The 22782-nt window shown below is 35.5% G+C and overlaps 1 protein-coding gene across 2 annotated transcripts in view; it reads left to right on the top strand.

Annotated features, from left to right (window-relative positions):
* Window positions 1-1192: 1192 nt before the first annotated feature.
* Window positions 1193-22782, top strand: part of meis1a (Meis homeobox 1 a) — a 28024-nt gene continuing 6434 nt past the window's right edge. Inside the window, exons 1-9 of one of the 2 annotated variants that reach the window (XM_048196208.1) lie at window positions 1193-1592; window positions 2758-2963; window positions 3395-3533; window positions 3723-3773; window positions 3909-3959; window positions 4064-4210; window positions 7595-7700; window positions 9663-9808; window positions 18436-18512. In XM_048196208.1, the coding sequence (XP_048052165.1) occupies window positions 1581-1592; window positions 2758-2963; window positions 3395-3533; window positions 3723-3773; window positions 3909-3959; window positions 4064-4210; window positions 7595-7700; window positions 9663-9808; window positions 18436-18512 (935 nt within the window). In that variant the 5' untranslated portion in view covers window positions 1193-1580. The remainder of the gene's footprint in view (window positions 1593-2757; window positions 2964-3394; window positions 3534-3722; window positions 3774-3908; window positions 3960-4063; window positions 4211-7594; window positions 7701-9662; window positions 9809-18435; window positions 18513-22782) is intronic. The other variant, XM_048196207.1, reaches the window with a different exon arrangement.

The following is a 22782-nucleotide window of genomic DNA, read 5'->3' as shown; positions in this document are numbered from 1 at the left end:
AAAAAAAAATCCATATTTAACAAGTTATAAAGTAAAATATTTAGCTTCTGCCAGACCGCTTTCTGTATCGAAGTTACAATCAATTAAGTTACAATCGCATCAATTAAGCTTTTTCCGTAAGTTGAAGGGAAGGCGTAGGACGTAGCGTAAACATTTTGAACTGCAAGAGGCGGAATATGAATACGGAAGCTAGATATCTGACTTCATAACTTGTTAAATATGGATATTTTTTTACACAAACGCATCGCTTCGCTTCAGAAGGCCTTTATTAACCCCCCCGGCGCTGTGTGGAGTATGTTTATGATGGATCAATGTGGATGGAAGTACTTTCTTCAGCTCATACTTGTTGATCCCGCTCACTGCCATTGTAAATCTCGGATGCGTCAGGATATTTATTAATATAACTCCGATTGTGTTCATCAGAAAGAGGGTGAGCTTGGAGTAATTTTCATTTGAAAGTGAACTAATCCTTCAAGTCAAGCGGGAAATGCAATCATGTCGCTGATTTAGGCTTGAGGGAATCCTTTCAACATAAATAATGCCAGTAGAGGGCGCCAAGAGGATGGTTAAAAATACAGTCCACACTCGATCACTGCTGCTCCATTTCCGTCTTTCCCTTCCTTGAATTACATCAGAAGATGCATTTAGTAAATAAAACAGTATTAAATCCATTTATGTTTGTATTTTTAGGAATTCACATAATACAATCAAATTACACAAAATAACAACTTTGTATTCATTTATTGAGATATGGCATATTATAGGCCTATTGTAAATTTCATATGATATTAATATTCAGTTTCTTTCTAAATAAAACCACATGTTAAACGTTGTAGATATCAATGACTTCAAAACAATCTAATTCAATAAAACACAAACAATGCGGCGACTGGCAAATCTAATGCTCATCAGCTGAATGACCAGTTACAGCGCAACTTCAATTGTTGGCTGGCTTATTACTGCTAAAATATTATTATTTACATTGTAATTCATATAAAGTATTGATTTATTGACTAGTTGTCACTTTTCTTGTCTGGTATGAAAAATGACACACTTTCATTTGCTCTCTAAAAGGCATTTTCCAGTGGTCTGCTCCGAGTACAGTTGTGCGTTCTTTACGCACGGGTTCGCTTTGGTCTCCCTTTTACGTCTCCTTTAAGAAGTCCAATTGCCCTCTTCTACTCCTCCTCCTCCTCCCTCTCCGCGCTCCACACATCTCATAGAGGTGTTATTGCATTAAGAATAAACCAGCCAAACGATCAAAGACCCGAATGGAGTTTGTTTTTACACCTTTTGGCTACAAATCTTCGACTGGAAATAGAAAAACAAGGCAGACGTCAGAAGCGCACTTTGGTTGTTTCGGCGCGTCGAGAACTGGAATTCTAACTTACTGATATCCAGCTTTGCGTTTGTTGCGAAAGCTGACCAGGAGTGTTTGGGTGGATTACAATGTTATTGTTCAGCACGGGCACTTGAGTTGGGTGTTCGGGAGAGGTTTGAATGCGGTGTGGGGCTCCCCGGGCTCGCGGCACTGAGATCTGGACGCGTTGAGAACAGGGAGTCGGTGACACGGAGTCCTCATGGCGCAAAGGGTGCGTAAAAACCTCAGCAACAAAAAAACCCTCAAACGTGGCCGTCAGGACTAATTCTACTCAGACGCCGATAAAACTTAGGACATAATTACAGTCAGATGTCCTTTAATTCCTTGAATGAATCGTGTGTGTGTGTTTATACACCAAAGTTGAATACGCAGCAACAAGTGAAACCACCAAAAAACGAACCCTTTTATTTCTTTTCCTTTTTTGTGCCATTATATTTTTTCATGTAGCTTGCTTTTAAAAAAACATTCTTTATTTTATTTTTTGATCAAATTCTTTTTTTTTTTTTTATTTTGCAAGTATTATTATCCTAAAATTCCATATTTAGCTGACAGCCAAAAGAGTAACTTGATGCTTACAGTCTGTTCATAACTCATATTTCTGTCGTTGGATACTTGCGCGAGACCGATTTAATGCAACAAAACATCGATATTAATTTCAGTCATTATTTTTATACACAGTTAAAACATTACACCTACTAATTTGTATATTTCTGTGCATTTCTGAAATTCAGCTATCGTAAACAAGAAAACGGAGTATAAATAATAGTAATATTAATAAAAGTATGTCGTTTTTTTAGCCGAATTTCTATTTTCCATGATACTGTAATTTAAGATAAAATGTTTAAATTTGACATCAGATGTGAATGAAAACTTTCCATGAGTTTAAAATGTAAAAACAGGTCCAAAAATGTTTTAAAGAAGTAATGACAATGGATTAAAATTTTTCGCTGTACATTTAAGTCACAAAGGGCCTGAAAATTAAAACTAATCTCACCTAACTAAATTAATTTGTTTTAAGTATGAAACTACTGACGTGTAATTATAGTTAATTGGGCTTTGGTGCTCAAATTAAACAAATAAGACTTTCTTCAAAAGGCTATGCTGTTACACTCTTAAAAAATAGGCTAAAAGTTCTTTATTGGTGTCGATAGTTCCAAAAAGAACCTTTAAAATACATGGAATCTTTCCACTGCACAAAAGGTTCTATAGTGGAAAAGGGTTCTTTAGATTAATTAAAACGTTCTTCACAACTCTGTTCTTTGGTTCTCTAAACCTTTTGGAACCTTTATTTTTATTAGCCTAGTCTATTTTATCAACATGTGTGTGCAACAAAGTCCCAATCTGATTTTTAACTTCCACATTTTGACTTTCCTCAGTACGAGGATCTGGTCCATTACGGCATGGATGCGGTCGGGATCCCGTCTCCGATGTACGGGGATCCTCACGCGGCCAGAGCGATGCAGGCGGTTCATGTGAGTCACGGCCCGCCGCTTCACCAGTACCCGCACCCGCACCCCACAGCTCCCGGGGTCCCGTCGCCCGTTAACGACGCACTAAAACGGGACAAAGACGCCATTTACGGGTAGGCTATGTGTGATTAACAGCCTGTGTATTTTATTATGAAGATGATTAAGGCTGTAGGGCAGAATTTCCAAGTAAAAATATTTTTCGATGTAGTTGCTTGGTATTTTGTATTTTTCTGAAATAGAAGAAATATTGCCTACGTGTCTGACAGAAAAAAATTAGACTACTAATTCACTTTTATTACGTGTTTTTCAACGATATGACAATGCCAGAATTAATATTGTTGGCCTGCTGTCAAAACATACATTTTGAATAAAATCTGAAATAAAAAGTAGCCTAGGCTACTTAATTTTTCACATAAAACTTATATTTTATTTTATATTTCTCCATTATTTGATAAGTTGTGGAGAGGGCCTTGAGCCCGAATATCTTGTGCTTGAGGCAAAACAGATAGGCTATAAACTCCAGTGAATGTGTTTTGTTTTTCAGGCACCCCCTCTTCCCTCTGCTTGCACTAGTTTTCGAAAAATGTGAATTAGCGACTTGTACGCCGAGAGAGAGCGGGGTGACCGGCGACGTCTGCTCGTCCGAGTCATTTGACGAAGATATTACAGTATTTTCAAAACAGGTCAGGCCCTCGTTTTACTTTCAACCAACGGTTTATAATATATATAGCCTATATATATATATATATATATATATATATATATATATATATATATAAAATAACAACCAGCAACACATCCCAGTTTAATTTTGTGTGACAATTGCATCGATATTCCGGACTAACGATACGATCGCCATTTTTTAATTTCAGATAAGGGCGGAAAAGCCTTTCTTCTCGTCGAATCCAGACTTGGATAATTTGGTAGGTCGCCCAGTCGTTTGAGACAATTGCCAATAATATTTACTTTACACTATTAAATTACTTTTTTTATCACTGGATAAAATGAAACAATAACCACAAAGCAATTTTGTGACTTGATGTGTTGTTTCTTTTTAGATGATTCAAGCCATACAAGTGTTACGATTTCATCTGCTCGAATTAGAGAAGGTTGGGCTTCCAATTATTAATATTTCGTTATATTAGTGACATGTATCAACATGTAAATAACACGTAGGCCTATCATTAACGTTACATGTCTTTTCTAATCGAAGGTGCATGAGCTGTGTGACAATTTCTGTCACCGCTACATCAGCTGTCTGAAGGGAAAGATGCCCATTGATCTGGTGGTGGATGATAAAGAGGGGGGATCCAGATCTGACGGGGAGGAATTTACACGCACCCCGGGAGGGACAGACCAGGCAAGCCTTCAGCTGAAACCCTTCTGCATTTCTATGCTTTTAAACGGGCAGTGCTGAATATTTTAGCTTTGTATACAGAGCTTTTTTTTATGAAGCTAAGACTTTATCAAGAAAAAGGGATTTGCTTGATCTATTAAAAGTTTAGTAATGATATGGAGCTGATAACAGAGGTGAAAAGAACAGAAAAGATTTTAAAAAAGTATTATGATTTCTCTGGGCTTGATTTATTTTTGGTAACACTTAAAGCCTTTAAGAATAATGCATTATAAATGTATTCATAATGTACATTATAATGCATTATCTTTTCATAAAAAATAGTTAAATCAGCAGATTTTAGATTTTTAGCTTTTAATGTGTCATACACCCTAAAGGTGTGAAAAGATAATGTGTTACTGGTTACAATTATTCACGAGATCATACAATGCGTAATAAGGGGCATTAGGAGGCATAATTAATGCATTAAAAATACTTTTAATAATGCATTATATAGAACAGTGTTACCCTTTTTTTCAGCAAATGGACGGTTGACATGAAACCTGTTTAAATATTTGGTAACACTTTATTTTACAGCGTCATTGTTACATATGTTACATGCAGTTACTATAGTAATAACTATAAATTATGCATAATTGCATGCAACCCTAAACCAAACCCTAATCCTAACCCTATAGTAAGTGCATGTAGTTGCTTAATGATACGCAACACTTAAATGTATAATTACAGTGTAACAAAGACACCTTAAAATAAAGTGTAACCAAATATTTTTGTAATTCTTCTAGATTAATTATGCATGTGACCTCACAATAATTGAGACATTTCTTGGAATATTTGGACTTTTAAAAATACATTTGTGAACTACAAACAGCAACAATAACAACCCCCCTGAAAAACAATAAAACCGCAAACTTAAAATATACTCTTTCCATAATACATGAATATATTTTTAATGTATAATTTCAGTGTTGAATGGATTTGTCAACTGCTCAAGTACAGTAGTGAAGGGAAGCTGAAACTATAGCCGGAGAGACTGTTTTTGTGGGGAGGCCTGAAACTCCTGTTTCATGTGATACAATACGGCCACAGACTATCCGTCCCCGTCGTCTATATTAAATAACAGCAGAGAATCACTCTTCTGTCATTTTATAATGAATCATTTTTGAGGTTAAATGAAACCTAACACTTCACATTACAGTGTCCATGTTATGCATAATTAAATACTACACAAAGTCCCACAAAATGATTACAGATCATATGATAATACAAATTACAAGTTGTCTATTCGAATACTGACACAGTAACATGAACACAAATTTAAGGTGTGACCAAATGTTTTAAAGAGCACAAAGACATTTTTAATATTATAAAGAAGATTATTCAAACTCCTAAATTTCTAATTATATCTGGATCCTGGGGGAGAAGAGCAATCTAAGTGTCTTCCCGACTGTTGGTGTCAAACCACAAAATGACAGGTCGCTACATGAGTTTAGACCAAGGAGTTGAAATGCCTCCCACAATAAAAAATAAATAAATAATATGTTGTTATTTCAGAATATATACATATACACACACACAAAGCAAACTTGTTAATTATTTAGTGTAAATAATCCATAAGAGTTCATTTGTTATGTGTATACTGTTTTGAATATTGTTTACCATTGTTGTCTGTCTTTACGGTTTACTACATTATTTGCACAGATGCTTGTGAGTTTTGTGTCATGTGACAGTGTATTTCTCTCAATGATTTCTCAAATTCATCGTTGAATTTGGAATGTTAAGGATTATGTTTGCCTGGTTGAAAATCTTGATTTATTATATGTGTCGTAAGATATCGTCTCCTTATTCCACACAGATGCTTACTTTAAAACAGCTCCTTATTTATACAAAGTAGTACTGTTCTGAAAAATAGACCCAACTACATTACTATTACTACACACTTACTTTTGTGACAGTAGAGCAGTTTTGTCCCATTTTTGAATCATTAGTTTCCCCCAAAAAATCATAACTAAATAAAATAAATAATGAGATACTTAAATAATTCTAAATATTGGCATATAATAGCATATAGGGGAGACCGGGGCAAATTGTCACATGGGGAAATGTAAGGTTAATCCAATTACACAAATGCATTTTTTTCTCTAGCAATGCTTTTGAATGTTTGTTTCAAACACTTAATTCAAAATCCTCTTACATTAGGTAAAATTTTGTATATTTATATAAATATCATCATGGTTTTGTAATAGCATTTGTGTAAAAAATGTGAAAACAATAAAACACACTATATGATAAGAATGAATAAATAAATAAATTTATCGTCTTTACTATATATATATGTATGTATGTATACAGTCAAACCAAAATTTATTCAGACACCTTGAACATTTAATTCATTGGTACAGTTTATTTACTATAGTTTAAAAAATGGTAATAAAATATGACAAGATCTCAGAGTTCAACTGTGTCAGACAAAATGAATGTTAATTATGTCAGATAACACTTGAGCAAAACATGGTCAGGTCAAAGTGTCTGAATAATTTTTGGTTCCAAATTTTTATCAATTTTACTGGTATAAAGAATTTTTGGGTATAATATGTCACAATTTACTTTATTTTGCTATCCTCACTTACATAAATGAACTATAGTGTCCTGCACCCAGTAGTAAAAATATATCAAAAATATAAAAAAATGTCTGAATAATTTTTGGTTTGACTGTATATATATATATATATATATATATATATATATATATATATAATTCACTATACATATATAACTTAAATCTGTGCTGACACTTAATCACAAAAAATCCCACTATTAGAAATATGAAGAAATAATGTGACAACTAGCCCCAGTGTGTGAATGTGTGTGTGTGTGAATGGTTGCTGACCGCGGTTAAGACATTTCTCTCTAGGCTTAGTGTCAGTTAAATGCAACACACTGATCTGATTGCATCTTTAAAACGATAAAAAAAAACATTTAGTAGTTACTGACATGTAAACGGTCACAGTTGGGTGCAGTGATATACACACTGGCCAGATGAACAGGTGTTTCACGTCATAGCCGTTATTATATTATGTATTTTAGCCCAGTTCGAACGCTCAGTCGACCAATCAGCATCCCGGATCGCTTCATTCGGACGGCGAAAGCCAACGAGATGGGTCCTGTGCGTGTATGTTTGTTTGTCTTATCATTTACGTGCAGATGTTTGTGCGTGTGTTTATATACAGCAGTCTGTGGCGTTTTTAAACTGTTTGCTCTTGCAGCATGTGTTCTATATTACTCCTTACAGCACGCCTCTGGTATGCGCCGCTATACTGTACTTAACCAATAATATATTACGCTTATTACTCTGTCTACCTGTCTCTCTCTCCGTCTGTCTCTCTCTAGGTGTTCTGGAGGGAGGACGACGCGGCATCTGTTCATTCTTCTGAAGCTCCAGCGGCCAGCAGCAGACGGCCCGGCTCACACAATGGAGACAACAGCAGCGAGCACGGTAACACACTTGCACGCTATGCTACAGATACACACGCGAGAGCTCGCTGTGTGCCAAGTGAAACAGATCTGCTGCAGGTTTGTCATCTCTAGCATACATTTACACTTTAGCACCACCACGGGGGTCTCCGACTGCACACGCACACACACACACACACGCAAGTACACACATCGGTAGACTGCTCCTAAATAACTGCAGTCGCTCGATGTGTGTGTGTGTGTGTTTGTGTGTGGATGTGTGTTGGACAGGAAATGGTGCATGATGGATATAAAGACTCTTCTCTGGGCTCCTCTGCTCTGAGCACCAACCATGGCCAATAAAAACCAGAGTACATACTTCCCCGAGCACCGCATCTGCGTGTGTGTGTGTGTGTTTTGTCCGCTCTGCCTCAGCGCAGCAGCTGTGAGTCTGGCTCGGGCGGAATATCTTACTACCTGAAAAAGAGAAACAACAGACAGACAAACACGCGGATAAATGATCACGATGAAGCACAGTGTCTGTCCTAGAGCATTATTTATACTGTAAACATTTGCCTTTTCAGCTTTTAGCTTAAACGTTTTAGCTTAATTGTTATATGTTTTTACTTTTTTATGGAAAGTTTGTTGGCATGACATTTTGTACCCTATTCCTGATGAATAAAACTTTCAGACAAACATATTTAAACAATATCCTGTCTCTTCCAAGCTTTATAATGGTACTGAACGGGTGGCGTGTTTTGAAGCCCCCCCCCAAAAAAGTGCATCCATCCATTATAACTATAATCCATACGGCTCCAGGTGGTTAATTAAGGCCTTCTGAAGCGAAGTGATGGGTTTTTGTAAGAAAAATATCCGTATTTAAAACTTTATAAAGTAGAATAACTAACTTCTGGCAGACGGCCATACGCATCGATTTGCGGCGGAAGAGTATCCTTTGACCCGACGCATGACGTGATGTTGAATGCGGAAGCGCAGAGGATACAGTGAAACAAAACACCGGTCACAAATAAGAAGTCTAAAATTTGAAATTTTAAAGAGAAAAGAGAAGAGGAGCTTGAGTTTGTTGCACAGTCTTATTTGTTTAAATGTGAGCTTACTTTACTCCTACATCCTACGTCATACATCATGTCAGGGGTCACTCTTGTGGTAACTCAGTATGTGTACGGTTGTGTGTCGGAAGCTAGTTATTTTAGATTATAAAGTTTTAAATATAGATATTTTTCTTACAAAACCCCATCGCTTCGCTTCAGAAGGCCTTTATTAACCCCCTGGAGCCGTATGGATTACTTTTATGATGGATGGATGCATTTTTTTGGGCTTTAAATCAGGCCCTCTAATTGTGTTCGTCTGAAAGAAGAAAGTCATTTACACCTAGGTGGCTTGAGGGTGAGTAAGTCATGTGGTAATTTTCATTTTTGGGTGAACTATCCCTTTAACTAGTTTTATTCAAGTCAAAATATTATTTAACATTAATTCATACCAACAAAACAAATTCTATGGGTTTAACCCATAACATTTGCTTTGCAAGGTGTTTTTGCTGATTTTCTTTTCAATAAATGTTCATTTTTCAATGGGCAGGATGTTTGTAGCTTTGAAAGTTGCTGTTTTTACTGGCTCCTAATGAGTCATGATATTACCCTTTTAATAAAACTAACTGCTAACCAAACAGGGACCGAACATGTTGGTACCATATCAAACAGAAGTTAAACAATTAGTTGTAATGATGTATTTTGATTATAATAAAAATTAATGTGATCATGTTGTTATGATGAAAGAAGAACTCAATCATGCTCAAATGATGTTTTTGAAAATGTACTTTTGATGCACTTTAATGCTGGAAATACATCAAACTAAATATTCATTTGCATTTATTCGTTTTTGAAAGTCTTGTTCTAAAAAATGAATGCAGCCAATGCAAACACAAAAAATACTTCAGTTCTCTGTCACTATCTCAAACCTGTTAATATTGGTTTCTTTTTCTCAGGCGACTTCCTGGATCAGAATGCCGCCTCTCCGAGCACAGGAGAAGAGGAAGACCCCGATAAAGAGAGGAAGAACAACAAGAAAAGAGGCATTTTCCCCAAAGTGGCAACCAACATCATGAGGGCATGGCTGTTCCAGCACCTCACGGTAAAACATCTCTCTGCTTTCCCAATAATACTGCAAATCATGCTCTTAAGATCTTAATCTACATTGTATGTTGTTTTGTAACAAAAACACCGAACCAGCATGTGAATGACATAATTATGGCTTTCAGAAACAATAATGCTCAACTACATTGAGATTAATGAAAGGAGCTCAAGATGAATGCGTGTAACGTGGATCATTATAAGGTGCTCTGTAGTAATCATGTAACCTAAAGTTTTGCTTCTTTATTTGGAAACTTAATCTGAAGGTCATCAATACACACATATAGGCATATAAAACAGCTAACAAATGCACAGAACAAGATAAGAAACTCATGCCAACATGTTTGTACCTGCACGCCTACATTATTTCAAGCTCAGTGACGCTCCCACATTTGCCTAGAGGCTAGTTAGTGAACACACACACACAAACACACACACACACACACACACACACACACACACACACACACAGATGCACTAATGACCGGTGTAACAATATATTGGGATGAAACACAGGCGGGGTTTTCTTACTGTTGTCATGTGTACGGTGTGATAACGGTTTCCATGGTAAAGTGGGCGGGCACAGCTCCGAGCCCCTCCCCCTCCCTCTAGCCTTGAATATATAATCAGTGTTATTGCTTTCAGAGCACTGAACAGACATTAAGCCTTTGTTTCTGCATCCTTATTTTCCTCCTCTCTTATTCGGAAATTTGTTGAATCTCTTTCCAAACAAATAAGCGCTCACACTACCTCATAAACACTAGCTCATATGCATCCCACATAAAGGCTGTGATTTGGATTGGGTAATTAGTGGGTAGTTTGTTCCCTTCTTGTCAGCAGATGTGAAGCAGCAGAACACAGGCTGCCTAAGCAACCAACATTATGCTTTCAGATTTTTAATTTTTTTCTTTGTATTTCTTTTTATTATTTATGTAGGAGTCACGAGAGGACAAGAAAGAGCTGAATACGCACTAACCGCTAGTGACTGCGGCTATGAATACTTAAGATTTTTAATTGAAACATACAAATAACAGTGTCAGCAAATCAGCTCCTTTCAAACATAATGGCTGTGATTCAAAGCTTAGCGAGCTCCCTATGTAGGCAACATTTTAAGATACACTAAACCTAACCTGTTAAAAAGTTTGGGCTTAATAAGATTTTTTTTTTTTTTTTTTTTTTTTAAGAAACATACTTTTATTCAGCGAGGATGCATTAAATTGATCAAAAGCGACATTAAAGACATTTATAATGTTACAAAAGATTTATATTTCAAATAAATGCTGTTCTATTGAACTTTCTATTCATCAAAGAATCCTGAAAAAAAAGTATCACGGTTTCCACAAACTGTTTTCAACATTGATAATAATCACAAATGTTTCTTGATCATATATATACAGTCAAACCAAAAATTATTCAGACACTAGATATCATTTTTGATATATTTTTACTAGTGGGTGCAGGACACTATAGTTCATTATGTAAGTGAGGATAGCAAAATAAAGTAAACTGTGACATATTATACCCAAAAAATCTTCATACAGTGGACTACCAGAAAAACTGATAAAGATTTGGGACCAAAAATTATTCAGACACTTTGACCTGACCATGTTTTGCTTAAGTGTTATCTGATATAATTAAGATTAATTTTTTCTGACCCAGTTGAACTCTGAGATCTTGTCATATTTTATTACTATTTTTTTAAACTGAGTGAATAAACTGTAGGTCTCAGAATAAATTTTGGTTTGACTAATCATGATTAATTGGTTGACAGCACTAATATATATATATATATATATATATATATATATATACACATACACAAAAGTCTTAGGCCACCGCTTTGTTGTTTTAGCAACGTTTTTATGACCATCCATATTTATTTTTTGGTCTTCAATTATGATACAAACAGAAAATACAGGAAATATGTACACAAAATGTAAAAAAAAAAAAAATCAGAACAAAATGGCTTCTTTAAGCAAAAATCAGTGTTTAGTGTGACCTCCTGGACTTCTTCCAGTTTCTCAAAGAAAAAAATCTGAGAAACTTCTCATATTTTGAAAGTTTTCTTGGCCTTATAAGTAATTGTTTTTCTTCCTGTATTTTAATACTGCATACAAATTTCCTGTATTTTCTGGTTATATTCTAATAAAGAGACTGAGAAATAGTTAATGGTCATTATACCATTGCTAAAACAACATCTAATTGTGGCCTAAGACTTTTGCACAGTACTGTGTGTGTGTATATATATGTATATATACATACAGAGCTGGGTAGATTACTTATGAATTGTAATCAGTTACTGATTACAAATTACATGACAAAATGTGTAATCAGTAATATAATCTCTTAGATTTCACATTTTTGGAAACGTAATCTGACTACTTTTGGATTACATTTACATAACTTTTGTGCTAACCCTTATTTGATGTCACATATATTATAGGATAATCTTGTACCAGATACAAAGAAAAAATATAGTCCAAAAAATATATTCTATTCACCAACAAGAGCCTCAACAGATTCTTTTTAAAGTGCAATGTACAGACAGTTAATACTTCAGAAAAAAATACTAACACTAATGTACTGTTAGTGTTTGCTGATAGTAACACTGAATAAAACAAAATCACATCTTATGATTTTAAAACACATTTACTTAAAATTAAGTACATTTAGAAAACAGCAACATTACAAAAACAAATATTCTTGTTGTTGCTGATTTCTGTGCACGATTCCACAGCCCCCCCCCCTCACCGCCGGAAAAACTCGAAGAATCACAAACGTATATAAGCGGCAGGTTTATTATGAAAAAAATATAAACGTTAAAAAAATGAAAAATTAGGAGAATCAATGAATTGTGAACAACTTACTGCCCTTAGTAATCATGTAATCCATAAAAAAGCAACTGTAGTCTGAATCGGGTATTTTAAAAAGTAGTTTACTCAATATACTCAATTACAAATACTTGATACTTGAGATGTAATCCCTTACTACCCAGCTCTGTGTTTATATATATATATATATATACTTTCACCCTGTGATTGTTAATTAACTTGACAATCACAGAATGAAAATATTGTTTCGAATTGTACAGATATGAGTAGACAAACACCTGAACACATTACTGTGATTTGGAGGCAAACACTGAGACAGAACGTGGATTCTAGACACGAGGGTTTTCCTTCAGGCGCCAATTAAGGTGGTAAGCATGCAGATAGATGACATTACAACATTCCCTGAGATCATTAGGGGGGTCAAAGGTCGTGGGCGTAAAAGAACGCGCCCCCCCAACCTTTATTCCAGTACAGTTCCCTGATCCATTGATCTCCAGCAACCACACAAACACCATGCAGCGCCACCTCAGACATTACTGCATCTTTCTGTTTGAAGTTTAGAAATATGAGAAGCGCATGCAAAACATAATTCATATGTTTTCCACCCAGTCTGTTCCCAGGCTCTGATCATTTTGAATCTCCATACTCATGTTTGTCAGTTGTAAATGTGATTTTGTAGACCTCCGCTCGCTGATTACCCTTTAATTTGGCTGCAGAGCAGGCATTGGGTTTAAAGAAATAGTTCACTCAGTCATTATTTTTTCACTCTTATTGTTGTTCAAAACCATATGCTGTTATATTTCATGATGCATGAGTCATTTTGACTACTTTTATGGTGCTCTTTTTGAAACTTGATAGTTTTCGTTGCATGAAAAAGAACTGCATGAAGTTTTGTTTAGCAAAAAAACATGCATGTTTGGAACAATGAGCAGTCAGTTAATGTTAACTGTATTTCACTTATTTAACAGCCACCTGTGATAGTCCCAGCCAACAGGGAACGTTATGAGCAAATGTTTTTTTTTTTTTTTCAGTAACGTTAATAGAACATTTGCTCAAAGTTATCTGCTCCTTAATAATGTTCTCAAAATATGAGCACAAAAGCATTAATGGAACATTTGTTTTTCTGAAACATTTTGGTTGAACATTCATCTAACTTGTTTCAGAACGTTCAGAGAACATTTAAAAGTAACATTGCCATAATGTTTGCAAATGGAATATTCAATGTAATTCAAACATTCTAAAAACTGGACTTTTTGAACGTTCAGAGAACATTCAGAATTGGAACTCAATTGGAACGTTACCAAAATGCTCTTAGAACATATTTTTCTTAGCTGGTGTGCCTTTTGTTTAGGGCTTTATTTATACTTTCTAGGCTTTCCATGCTACTGTTTTAGCCGGTTTCTCCACAGGCATACTTTTCCTTTGAAGCACCGGAGCATTTGGTTGTAATGAGGGAGCCGCAATTAGCGTCAGCCTCAAAAAATGAGGAGCGGAGGGCTTTGTTGGGGGCGGGGTGGGCGCGATGGAGTTCATTTAGCCTAACTGCACGGGCATGTTGTGTGAGGATGGATCTGCTGGGGTTCCTTCCCCCCCAGGGTCTCTCCAGGGTCGAACTCGCTGTTATCAAAACACCATCCATTACGGCTCTGACAGCTCCTCCTGGGGACCTGGGTTCTGCTAGACCTACAGGGAATTTCCGTCCTTGCCCATGAAAAGAAAGGGATGCGGAAAAGAAAAATGTTGGAGAGAATGAAAGAAAGGAGAGGTGATTCATCACGGCCAGACTTTTTTTGTAAACGCAGGGGGGGTGGGCGACGAGGAGACACAGAGATGAAACGGAGAACCGTCGGACAGAGAAGTCATGCCTCACTTTGGGATGCACTCAAGACTATAGCTGCAAAGTTAATGAAAATCACAGTCGGCCTGCTGGGTCTGTGCGGGAACATCTTTTTAAAAATGAAAATCTGTTTTATGCAGTGTTGGAGAAGCTACTTTAAAACTAGCTTGCCAAGTAACAAGCTACTCATAATTCAAAGTATACTTAAAATACTGTAATACTACTAGTTTGAGAAAATAGTTAGCTACATTACAAAACATTAAGCAAAAGTAGCTACCAGCTAACTACTTAAAAAGTTATATTTGTTTACCAAAAAAATTAGGAATATATATATATATATATATATATATATATATATATATATATTCATACATATATGCAATATTAAATTAACTAAAAATGTATAAATAACTCTGCATTATATACACACATATATGCATACTTTATCTTACATATAATATATATATATATATATATATATATATATATATATATATGTATAATATATAATATTACTATATAATATATAATTATTAATATTATATAAGTATTAACATATTTGAGAAAAATGTACATTATAAAATATTAAATAAAAATTAATAAAATACATAATTAATAAATACATTATAAATGAAATATATATTATAAATATAAAATATATATATTTTTATTATAATACTTGTATTTGTAATGTCTTTATTATAATGCTTTATGTATATATACACATACACGTTTAAAATATTTATATTATTTAACATATTTAAGAAAAACAAAAATGTATATATTAATATTTATTCTGAAATTTAAAAAATAAAATAAATATTTTTTACAGATATAATTTTATTTTAGTTTAATATCTTTATTACAATAATATATTATAATACTTATATGTATGTATCAAATCAATATAATATTTTCATATTATTTTAAATATATAAATTATATTGTAATTTAATATTATAATATATTAATATTTAATATTATATTTTTATTTTAGTTTAATATCTTTATTACAATAATACATTATAATATTTATATATGTATGTATCAAATCAATATAATATTTTCATATTATTTTAAATATATAAATTATATTGTAATTTAATATTATAATATATTAATATTTAATATTATATTTTTAATTTATTTTAATATCTTTATTATAATACTTTATTATAATACTTATATATGTATGTATCAAATCAATCTAATATTTTCATATTATTTTAAATATATAAAATATATTGTCATTTAATATTATATTAAATTAATATTTAATATTTTATTTTAATATCTTTATTATAATACTATAGTTTAATACTTATACATGTATGTATCAAATCGATCCAATATTTTCATATTATTTCAAATATATAAATTATATTGTCATTTAATATTACCATTAACTGTACCAAAAATATGCAAAAGTATTGTCATGACATAAGCCAGTTTTTCCTCCTAGTTTTTAGCATTTGGCTCTAGCGTTGTTTTTCTTCCCTGCTGTCTGTGATTTTTGGGTCGTGACCCACCAGTTGAAAACCGCTGGTATAGTAGAGTTTAAGCAGAGTAGTCTAAAGTCTAGACTCAGTGTTCGAGTACAATACAGGGACCATCACACACACACAGCTGCAGCGGCGGGTGAGGCTGGGTGTGTTTTAGAATCTTTTTAAGTACCGTTCACCCTGAATTACCGATCATTAGAGCCCTAACAGTTTTACTGCCTCTGTAAACAGGATAATGACCCCACACACACCTTTAACTCTTCATTGAGTTTCACAGGACACACACACACACACATTGATCGCAGGCTCGCTCACACACCTCCAGCCAGCATGGCTCACTCGGTCGTAAAGTTACCCACCATTTGCTACCAGAGCTCTCGGCGTGCAACAGGTGTTAAGAGAGAGTCATTCATGGGTGAGGTGTTTATAGTCGCTGCTGTAAAACTCCTGCTCCAGGATCAGTTTAATGCGCTCACCTCTTTATTTATAGATCTCGTTGAGGTTTAGACGGCTGACCCGGGATCAGTTGTTGTCTAATTACAGGTTGAGACCTCCCCTGTCACTGTGTGCATATCCTCTGGGTTTAGAGAAAGGCTTTGGCGCTTGCTGGAGCCGTCACCCTTGGTTACAGGATAGCAATTTGTAATGACTTTGTGGCTTGGCGTCTAAATCCCAGCTGGCAACTCTCCGATTAGCGCATGGGGTTTCCTTTAGAGTTTAGGGCTTTATTTGCCAAGATATACAAGGAATTTGTTTGGCTGCATATGCAAACACCCTACAGACACATAACACAGTTCAGCAGAAGAACACATGACACTGAAACCCGATTCTTATGTCCTGTTTTTTGTCTGTTGCAATTCTACTATCACTGAATTGAAGAGATCATTCATGTGTGTAAATATAGTGAGATTTTTTCATGGTAATACCTCTTTGATTAAAGGGTTAGTTCACCCAAAAATTTAATTTCTGTCATTAATTACACCCCCTCATGTCGTTCCACACCTGTAAGACCTTCGTTCATCTTCAGAACACAAATTAAGATAATTTTGATGAAATCTGAGAGGTTTCTGAACCACACACAGGCAGAAATGTCATTGCAACTTTTGAGGTCCAGAAAAGTAGTAAAAACATGGTTAAAATAAACAACGTGACTACAGTGGTTCAACCTTAATGCTATGAAGTGACGAGAATACTTTTGTGTGCAAACAAAACAAAAATAACAACTTTATTCAACAATTTGGATCGTTGTCATATGTACTGAACTCAGTGCAGGCTTCTGTGTTTACGTCCGAACACCAACTCATTATCAAAAATATCTTAATTTGTGTTCTGAAGATGAACGAAGGTCTTATGCTGTGTTCACACCAAACGCAAATAGAGCGTCTGGCGTGAATGATTTCAATGTTAAGTCAATGTAAAGACGCGTTTACGCGCATCTGGAGGTCTTGCGGCGCGAATGAGGCGTTTAGCGCGGCGCGGAAGACGTGAATTCGCCTCATTCGCGCGTCTAGTTCGCGCGAATGACGCGAATTGAGTGTTTTGCGCGATACGCGCGAATGGTGCTTTTTGTGCATTTAGCGTTTGACGCGAATTCGTTAACCAATCAGGAGCCTGCTTGCTGCTGTGGCGGCAGGCCCGCCCGGAGTCACTCATTCAAAATGGAGGAACGACTGATATTATCAGTGAGCAGTCACCCAGACATTTATGACACAAGTTCATACTTCAGACAGGAATAAAAAGGACCTCGCTTGGAAGAGTGTCGGTGAGGAGATTGGGCTACCTGGTAAGTTGTAAATACACATTTTACTTTTGAGTCACGTACACGTTTATCGACCCGCGGCCTTCCCGCGACGCTGACCCCTACGCCGCTGTTCTGCTCTCCAGAGCAAATACAAAGCGGTAGCTCTCTCGATGAACGCACGATCAACATCAGCCATCTTGCAAACAGACAACTGCCTAGCACTTGCCCCTCCCACAAGAAGCGGATTTCGCCTCGGACGCGCGTCAATTTCGCTTCAAACGCTTGTTTTTTACGCGCGTCTATTTCGCTCTAGACGCGCGAATGCATTCAAAATGTTCAAGCGGCAAACTAGACGCGGTAGACGCGAATTTGACGCTCTATTCGCGTTTGGTGTGAACGCAGCATTACTGGTGTGGAACGACGTGAGGGGGAGTAATTAATGACAGAAATGTCATTTTTGGGTGAACTAACCCTTTAATTTCGATTTATTTGTAATCTAAGCATAAAATGCTTAAACACCCACATGAAATAAAAACTAATCTTATTTTGATTTTTATGCACATTCCTGGTTTTATTGTGGATCAGTGCATGTTATTCAAATGAAAAAAAAGCCTTCATAATCTTACACGAAAAGATTTCTGTTTCCTTCAGAAATCAGAAGTTAAGATTGTACATAAGTTTGCTAGTGTTGTAATCTTTGATGTTTGTGCCTCGCAGCACCCGTACCCCTCTGAGGAGCAGAAGAGGCAGCTGTCCCAGGACACTGGACTGACCATCCTGCAGGTCAACAACTGGTAAGTGCTATTTGCATCAGACTAACACAGCATCAACTTGAAGAATACAGTTCTGTCATGACAACTCTCGGAGAGATTGGCATGTAATGGATATGGCAATGTAATGTATGCTGCTGCTGAGCAATACATTCAATGCCAATACATTCACAGACATTGCTGTGAGCATGTAAGACATGCTGCTGCTGATGTACATATAACATACATGAAATAGCAGATCTATACAGGTGGAGCTGGGGAAGGAGGAGGGTTCTGAAAGCACGCAGCAGACTGCTAACAGCAAACAATGCCAAGTATTTGAATGATTGAGCAGCAAGCTCATTGGCCGCTGATACTAAAGCAACCAATCAGCTGCGCAATGTAGATAATGATGGGATTGCTACCAAATGAGTTAAAAACACTGAATTATTTTGCTGTTACAATGAAGATGTCCATACAAATCTACAAACTAAAATGAAATGCATGCAATATTTAAAAAAATCAAAAAACTCTAACCATCAAACCATCCCATATTATAACCATCCCAAGAATAATTTCATAACATCCACCATCATTAAAAATTGTAAACATAGTACAAAAATGTATCCTAAAATGCTTAATCATTTAAAAGTCTGCACATATAAGGAATTGGTAATCTCCAGTATCTCTCTGTTCGGCATCTTTGAATTTTCAGCTTATTTGAATACCTCATCTGGCGATCTGTAAGCTCACCCCTAAGGGAGGGGGGTTGGGGGGGGGGGGGGTCTAGACTTACTGTATATAACTTTCTAGCAAAATCAAGACACAATTGAGTTCATCTTTCCATAAGGGTACACAGCCCAAGGTGGCCAAGAGCATCAGAATACCCCAGATACCTTCGACCGGGTATAATTTTACAGATCTGTTTCTGCACACTTTCCAGTCTTTTGGCTTGATCTGCGGTCAAGGAACTATGCCAGACTGGAACCGCATACTCCAGCACAGGGCGCACAAACCCTTTATAGATGGTAACCAAATCAGGATCACAGACACCAAATTTCTTTAACTGACGGAGGGTGAAAAGCACAACATGTGGTCCACTTGACAATCCCATTTTAAATCACTCTGAATAATGTGATTTGAAATGGGATTGGCAAGTAGACCACATGTTGTCCTTATCCTTGTATATTTTAAAATGTAATTTATTCCTATGACCAAAGCTGAATTTTCAGCATCATTACTCCAGTCATCAGTGTCACATGATCCTTCAGAAAACATTCTAATATGATGATTTGATGTTAAAAAAAAAACACATTTATTATTATCAATGTTGAAAACAGCCGTGTTGCTTCATATTTTTGTGGAAGCTGCAGATAGATAGATAGATAGATAGATAGACAGATAGAACCTTTAAAGAAACTCAACAGGCTTGTTTTTATAGTCTGAGTGTTTGGTTTCTAAATGTCTCTTGAATCTCTATGGCTTCATGCTCTCGGCAAGCAGTAATTCACCACATTGTGGTCGGCACTAACAATGCTTTGCTCGCAGCAACTGAACCCTTAGTTAATGTAGTCTGGATCGTATTTTTAAAGCTTGCGTAGCTCTGTCCATGTTTTTTAAGGCATGACAGGGAACTTTGCATCTAATTTGGCTAGCACTACAGATTCTTTTGTGCTTTTGGTTGAACCTGCAGCTTTGGATGTCAACAGCAATAGATACGAGAAGATTTTTCTCCTCCCTATCAGCTTTTACGCTGATAAGCATATCTGTTTTGCTATCCTATCTGTGCATGATTACATGGTTAGTTTAAGCATTTTTTCCATGCAGAAATTCCTTAAACATTTTGCACACTCCTTGTGACCCTCTAGTTGCAAACCGCTAGTCGACTCAAGGACCCTATAGAGTGAAAAATGGCTCTTGATAACCATTTGCTGCAAAGAAGAGTCTTATTTTTAAGAGTGTACGTTCTGATCCGGCTTAATGTGGAAGGAAATGACCTGTGGTGTCGCTACACAAGTTGTGACTCATGAGAAACATTTCTACATGGACGTAAACTGACTGCTTCTGCCATAGTAACAAGTAGACTTACACAATGTTAGGAACTTTTCCTAATACTACTATTGGGGTGGAGGTATTTTATTCACAGAACAACATATGTAGAATATTCTTCAAGTCACCAAAACAAAAATATGAGGACTTTTTTTTTTTGGGTATTCATCTTGTGCTGTTTTCGCAAGGAAAAAAATTCTGTGACTAATCAAAGTAGATTTTATTAGTACATTTTAATTGGCAGAACATTTTCTCATCTTTGGCTTTTGCTCATCACTGTAAACAATATTTAGGCCTCAAGAGCCCTTCATAATCAAAATGACAACTAATTAGTGTTTTAATCACCGGAGTGAAAATACATTAGGTGCTCTTCAAAGCCCAACACAAACAAGAGCGAAGAAATTGCCGTGTGTATGTCTGCAGCTCCGGCGCGCAGAGGAAACAGGTGAGGGAACGCGAGGGGCGAAAACGAGCTGCTGTCAAATTAAACAGAAATTATCACAGGGAACAGCTGGACTGGTTTATTTAAACATGGAGACACACAGACACACACTCATAAAGAAGAACACTGTCCTCCGAATGACCTCACAATACAGTGGGACTGAAAGAACACTGTATGTCTTTGGTTTCCAGACAGGAACATTTGTTGTAGAGTTTTAGGTTCAATAGGCTACAAATATCATAGGGTGAATTAATATAAACTGAGAGGCCTAGGAATGTACGGTGGGGTCTGAAAGTCTGAGACCTCATTGAAAATCTGGAGATTTTTTTTTGTTTTTTTATTCAAGCTTGGAAATTAAGAGAATGTTTTGAGATAAAACAAAGTAAAGTGATGACATAAAATAAAGAAATTTGCAAATTTACATTTTAAATGTATTTGATTCTGACAATGACCATGAAAAATTAAGCATTAACTGAAATTCTTGTTAATTTTTATTTAATTTTTTTCACCTGGATTATGTTGGGGGGTTATTGGGTAATTTTTCATTAAAATTAATTAAATAATTAAGGAAATAACTAAAAAGAAATAAGAACAGTAAAAGTTCCAGGTCTACTGTAGTTATTAAGTAATCCTAGGGCTGCAACGATTAATCGCGATTAATCGTTTGCAAAATAAAAGTCTGTGTTTACGTAATATATATGTGTGTGTTCTGTGTATAATAATTATGTATATATAAATACACACATACATGTATACATTTAAGAAATATATGCATGTATTATAAATATATATATTTATATATATTTTATATTACATATAAACATAAATATTTTATATATAAATATAACATTTTTCTTAAATATATACATGAATGTGTGTGTATTTATATATACATAATTATTATACACAGAACACACACATATATATTGCGTGTAAACAGACTTTTATTTTGCAAACGATTAATCGCGATTAATCGTTGCAGCCCTAATCCATTCAAACTATTTGCAAATAATATTTAAAAAATATATATACATTCACTCTTATTAATATGTCAAAAGCGCAAAACATTTCTTGTCTCGCCACATTCATATCATATTAATCAAATAATAGCATGTTTTCAATTTAAAACGGTGATATTTCATAAAAAATTTTGAGTAGTTTGTATCACTGGATATTACTGTCGGTCGCTGAATACTTCAATCATAAAACAGTCGTCAAATATTACAAATATTAATTGTTTAGCTACTTACTCGCCATATACACTTTCACTGCTAAAATTCACACTCATCTTATGTGAACATTAAGCCCCGCCTTCTTTGATTTGATTGGCCAGCTCAGTTATTCTGACAGTGATGAGCGCTGTTAGATCGTTGAGGCAGACCAGCCTAAATATATAACTTTTAAAACTTGCTTCATCATCCTAACAACAAACAGAGCAGTGCAATATGGAGTGCAGCAAAGCAGCATCAATAATATCAAAAATATTCTGGCCTAATTATACAGAGGGGACTTGTCCCCCTCAATATCTATGGTGGTTATGGCCCTGATATATATTACATTTGCAATATAATTTGCAAATAAATATTTTGTATTTGAAGTCAGAATAGAAGGATTCTGGATTCTTTATATAGTAAACTTAAGCATTTAAATCCAACATAGACCAGCTCTTCCTTACACTATAAGCGTATATGGCACAACAGGTTTGTTCTGCGTTGGATTGTGGAGTAAAGGTACTATGTGTTTCTTTGCTCCCTTGTGCACGAGAAAGGGCCCCCAAATATTTCACTTGCTGCGTAGTGTTGTTATGTGTTTGGTGTGCGTGTT

This window comes from Megalobrama amblycephala, linkage group LG7 (assembly GCF_018812025.1).
Source record: "Megalobrama amblycephala isolate DHTTF-2021 linkage group LG7, ASM1881202v1, whole genome shotgun sequence".
Taxonomy (NCBI): Eukaryota; Metazoa; Chordata; class Actinopteri; order Cypriniformes; family Xenocyprididae; genus Megalobrama; species Megalobrama amblycephala.
Note: the sequence above shows the minus strand (reverse complement) of the source record. Positions and strands in the feature narration are given on the sequence as shown.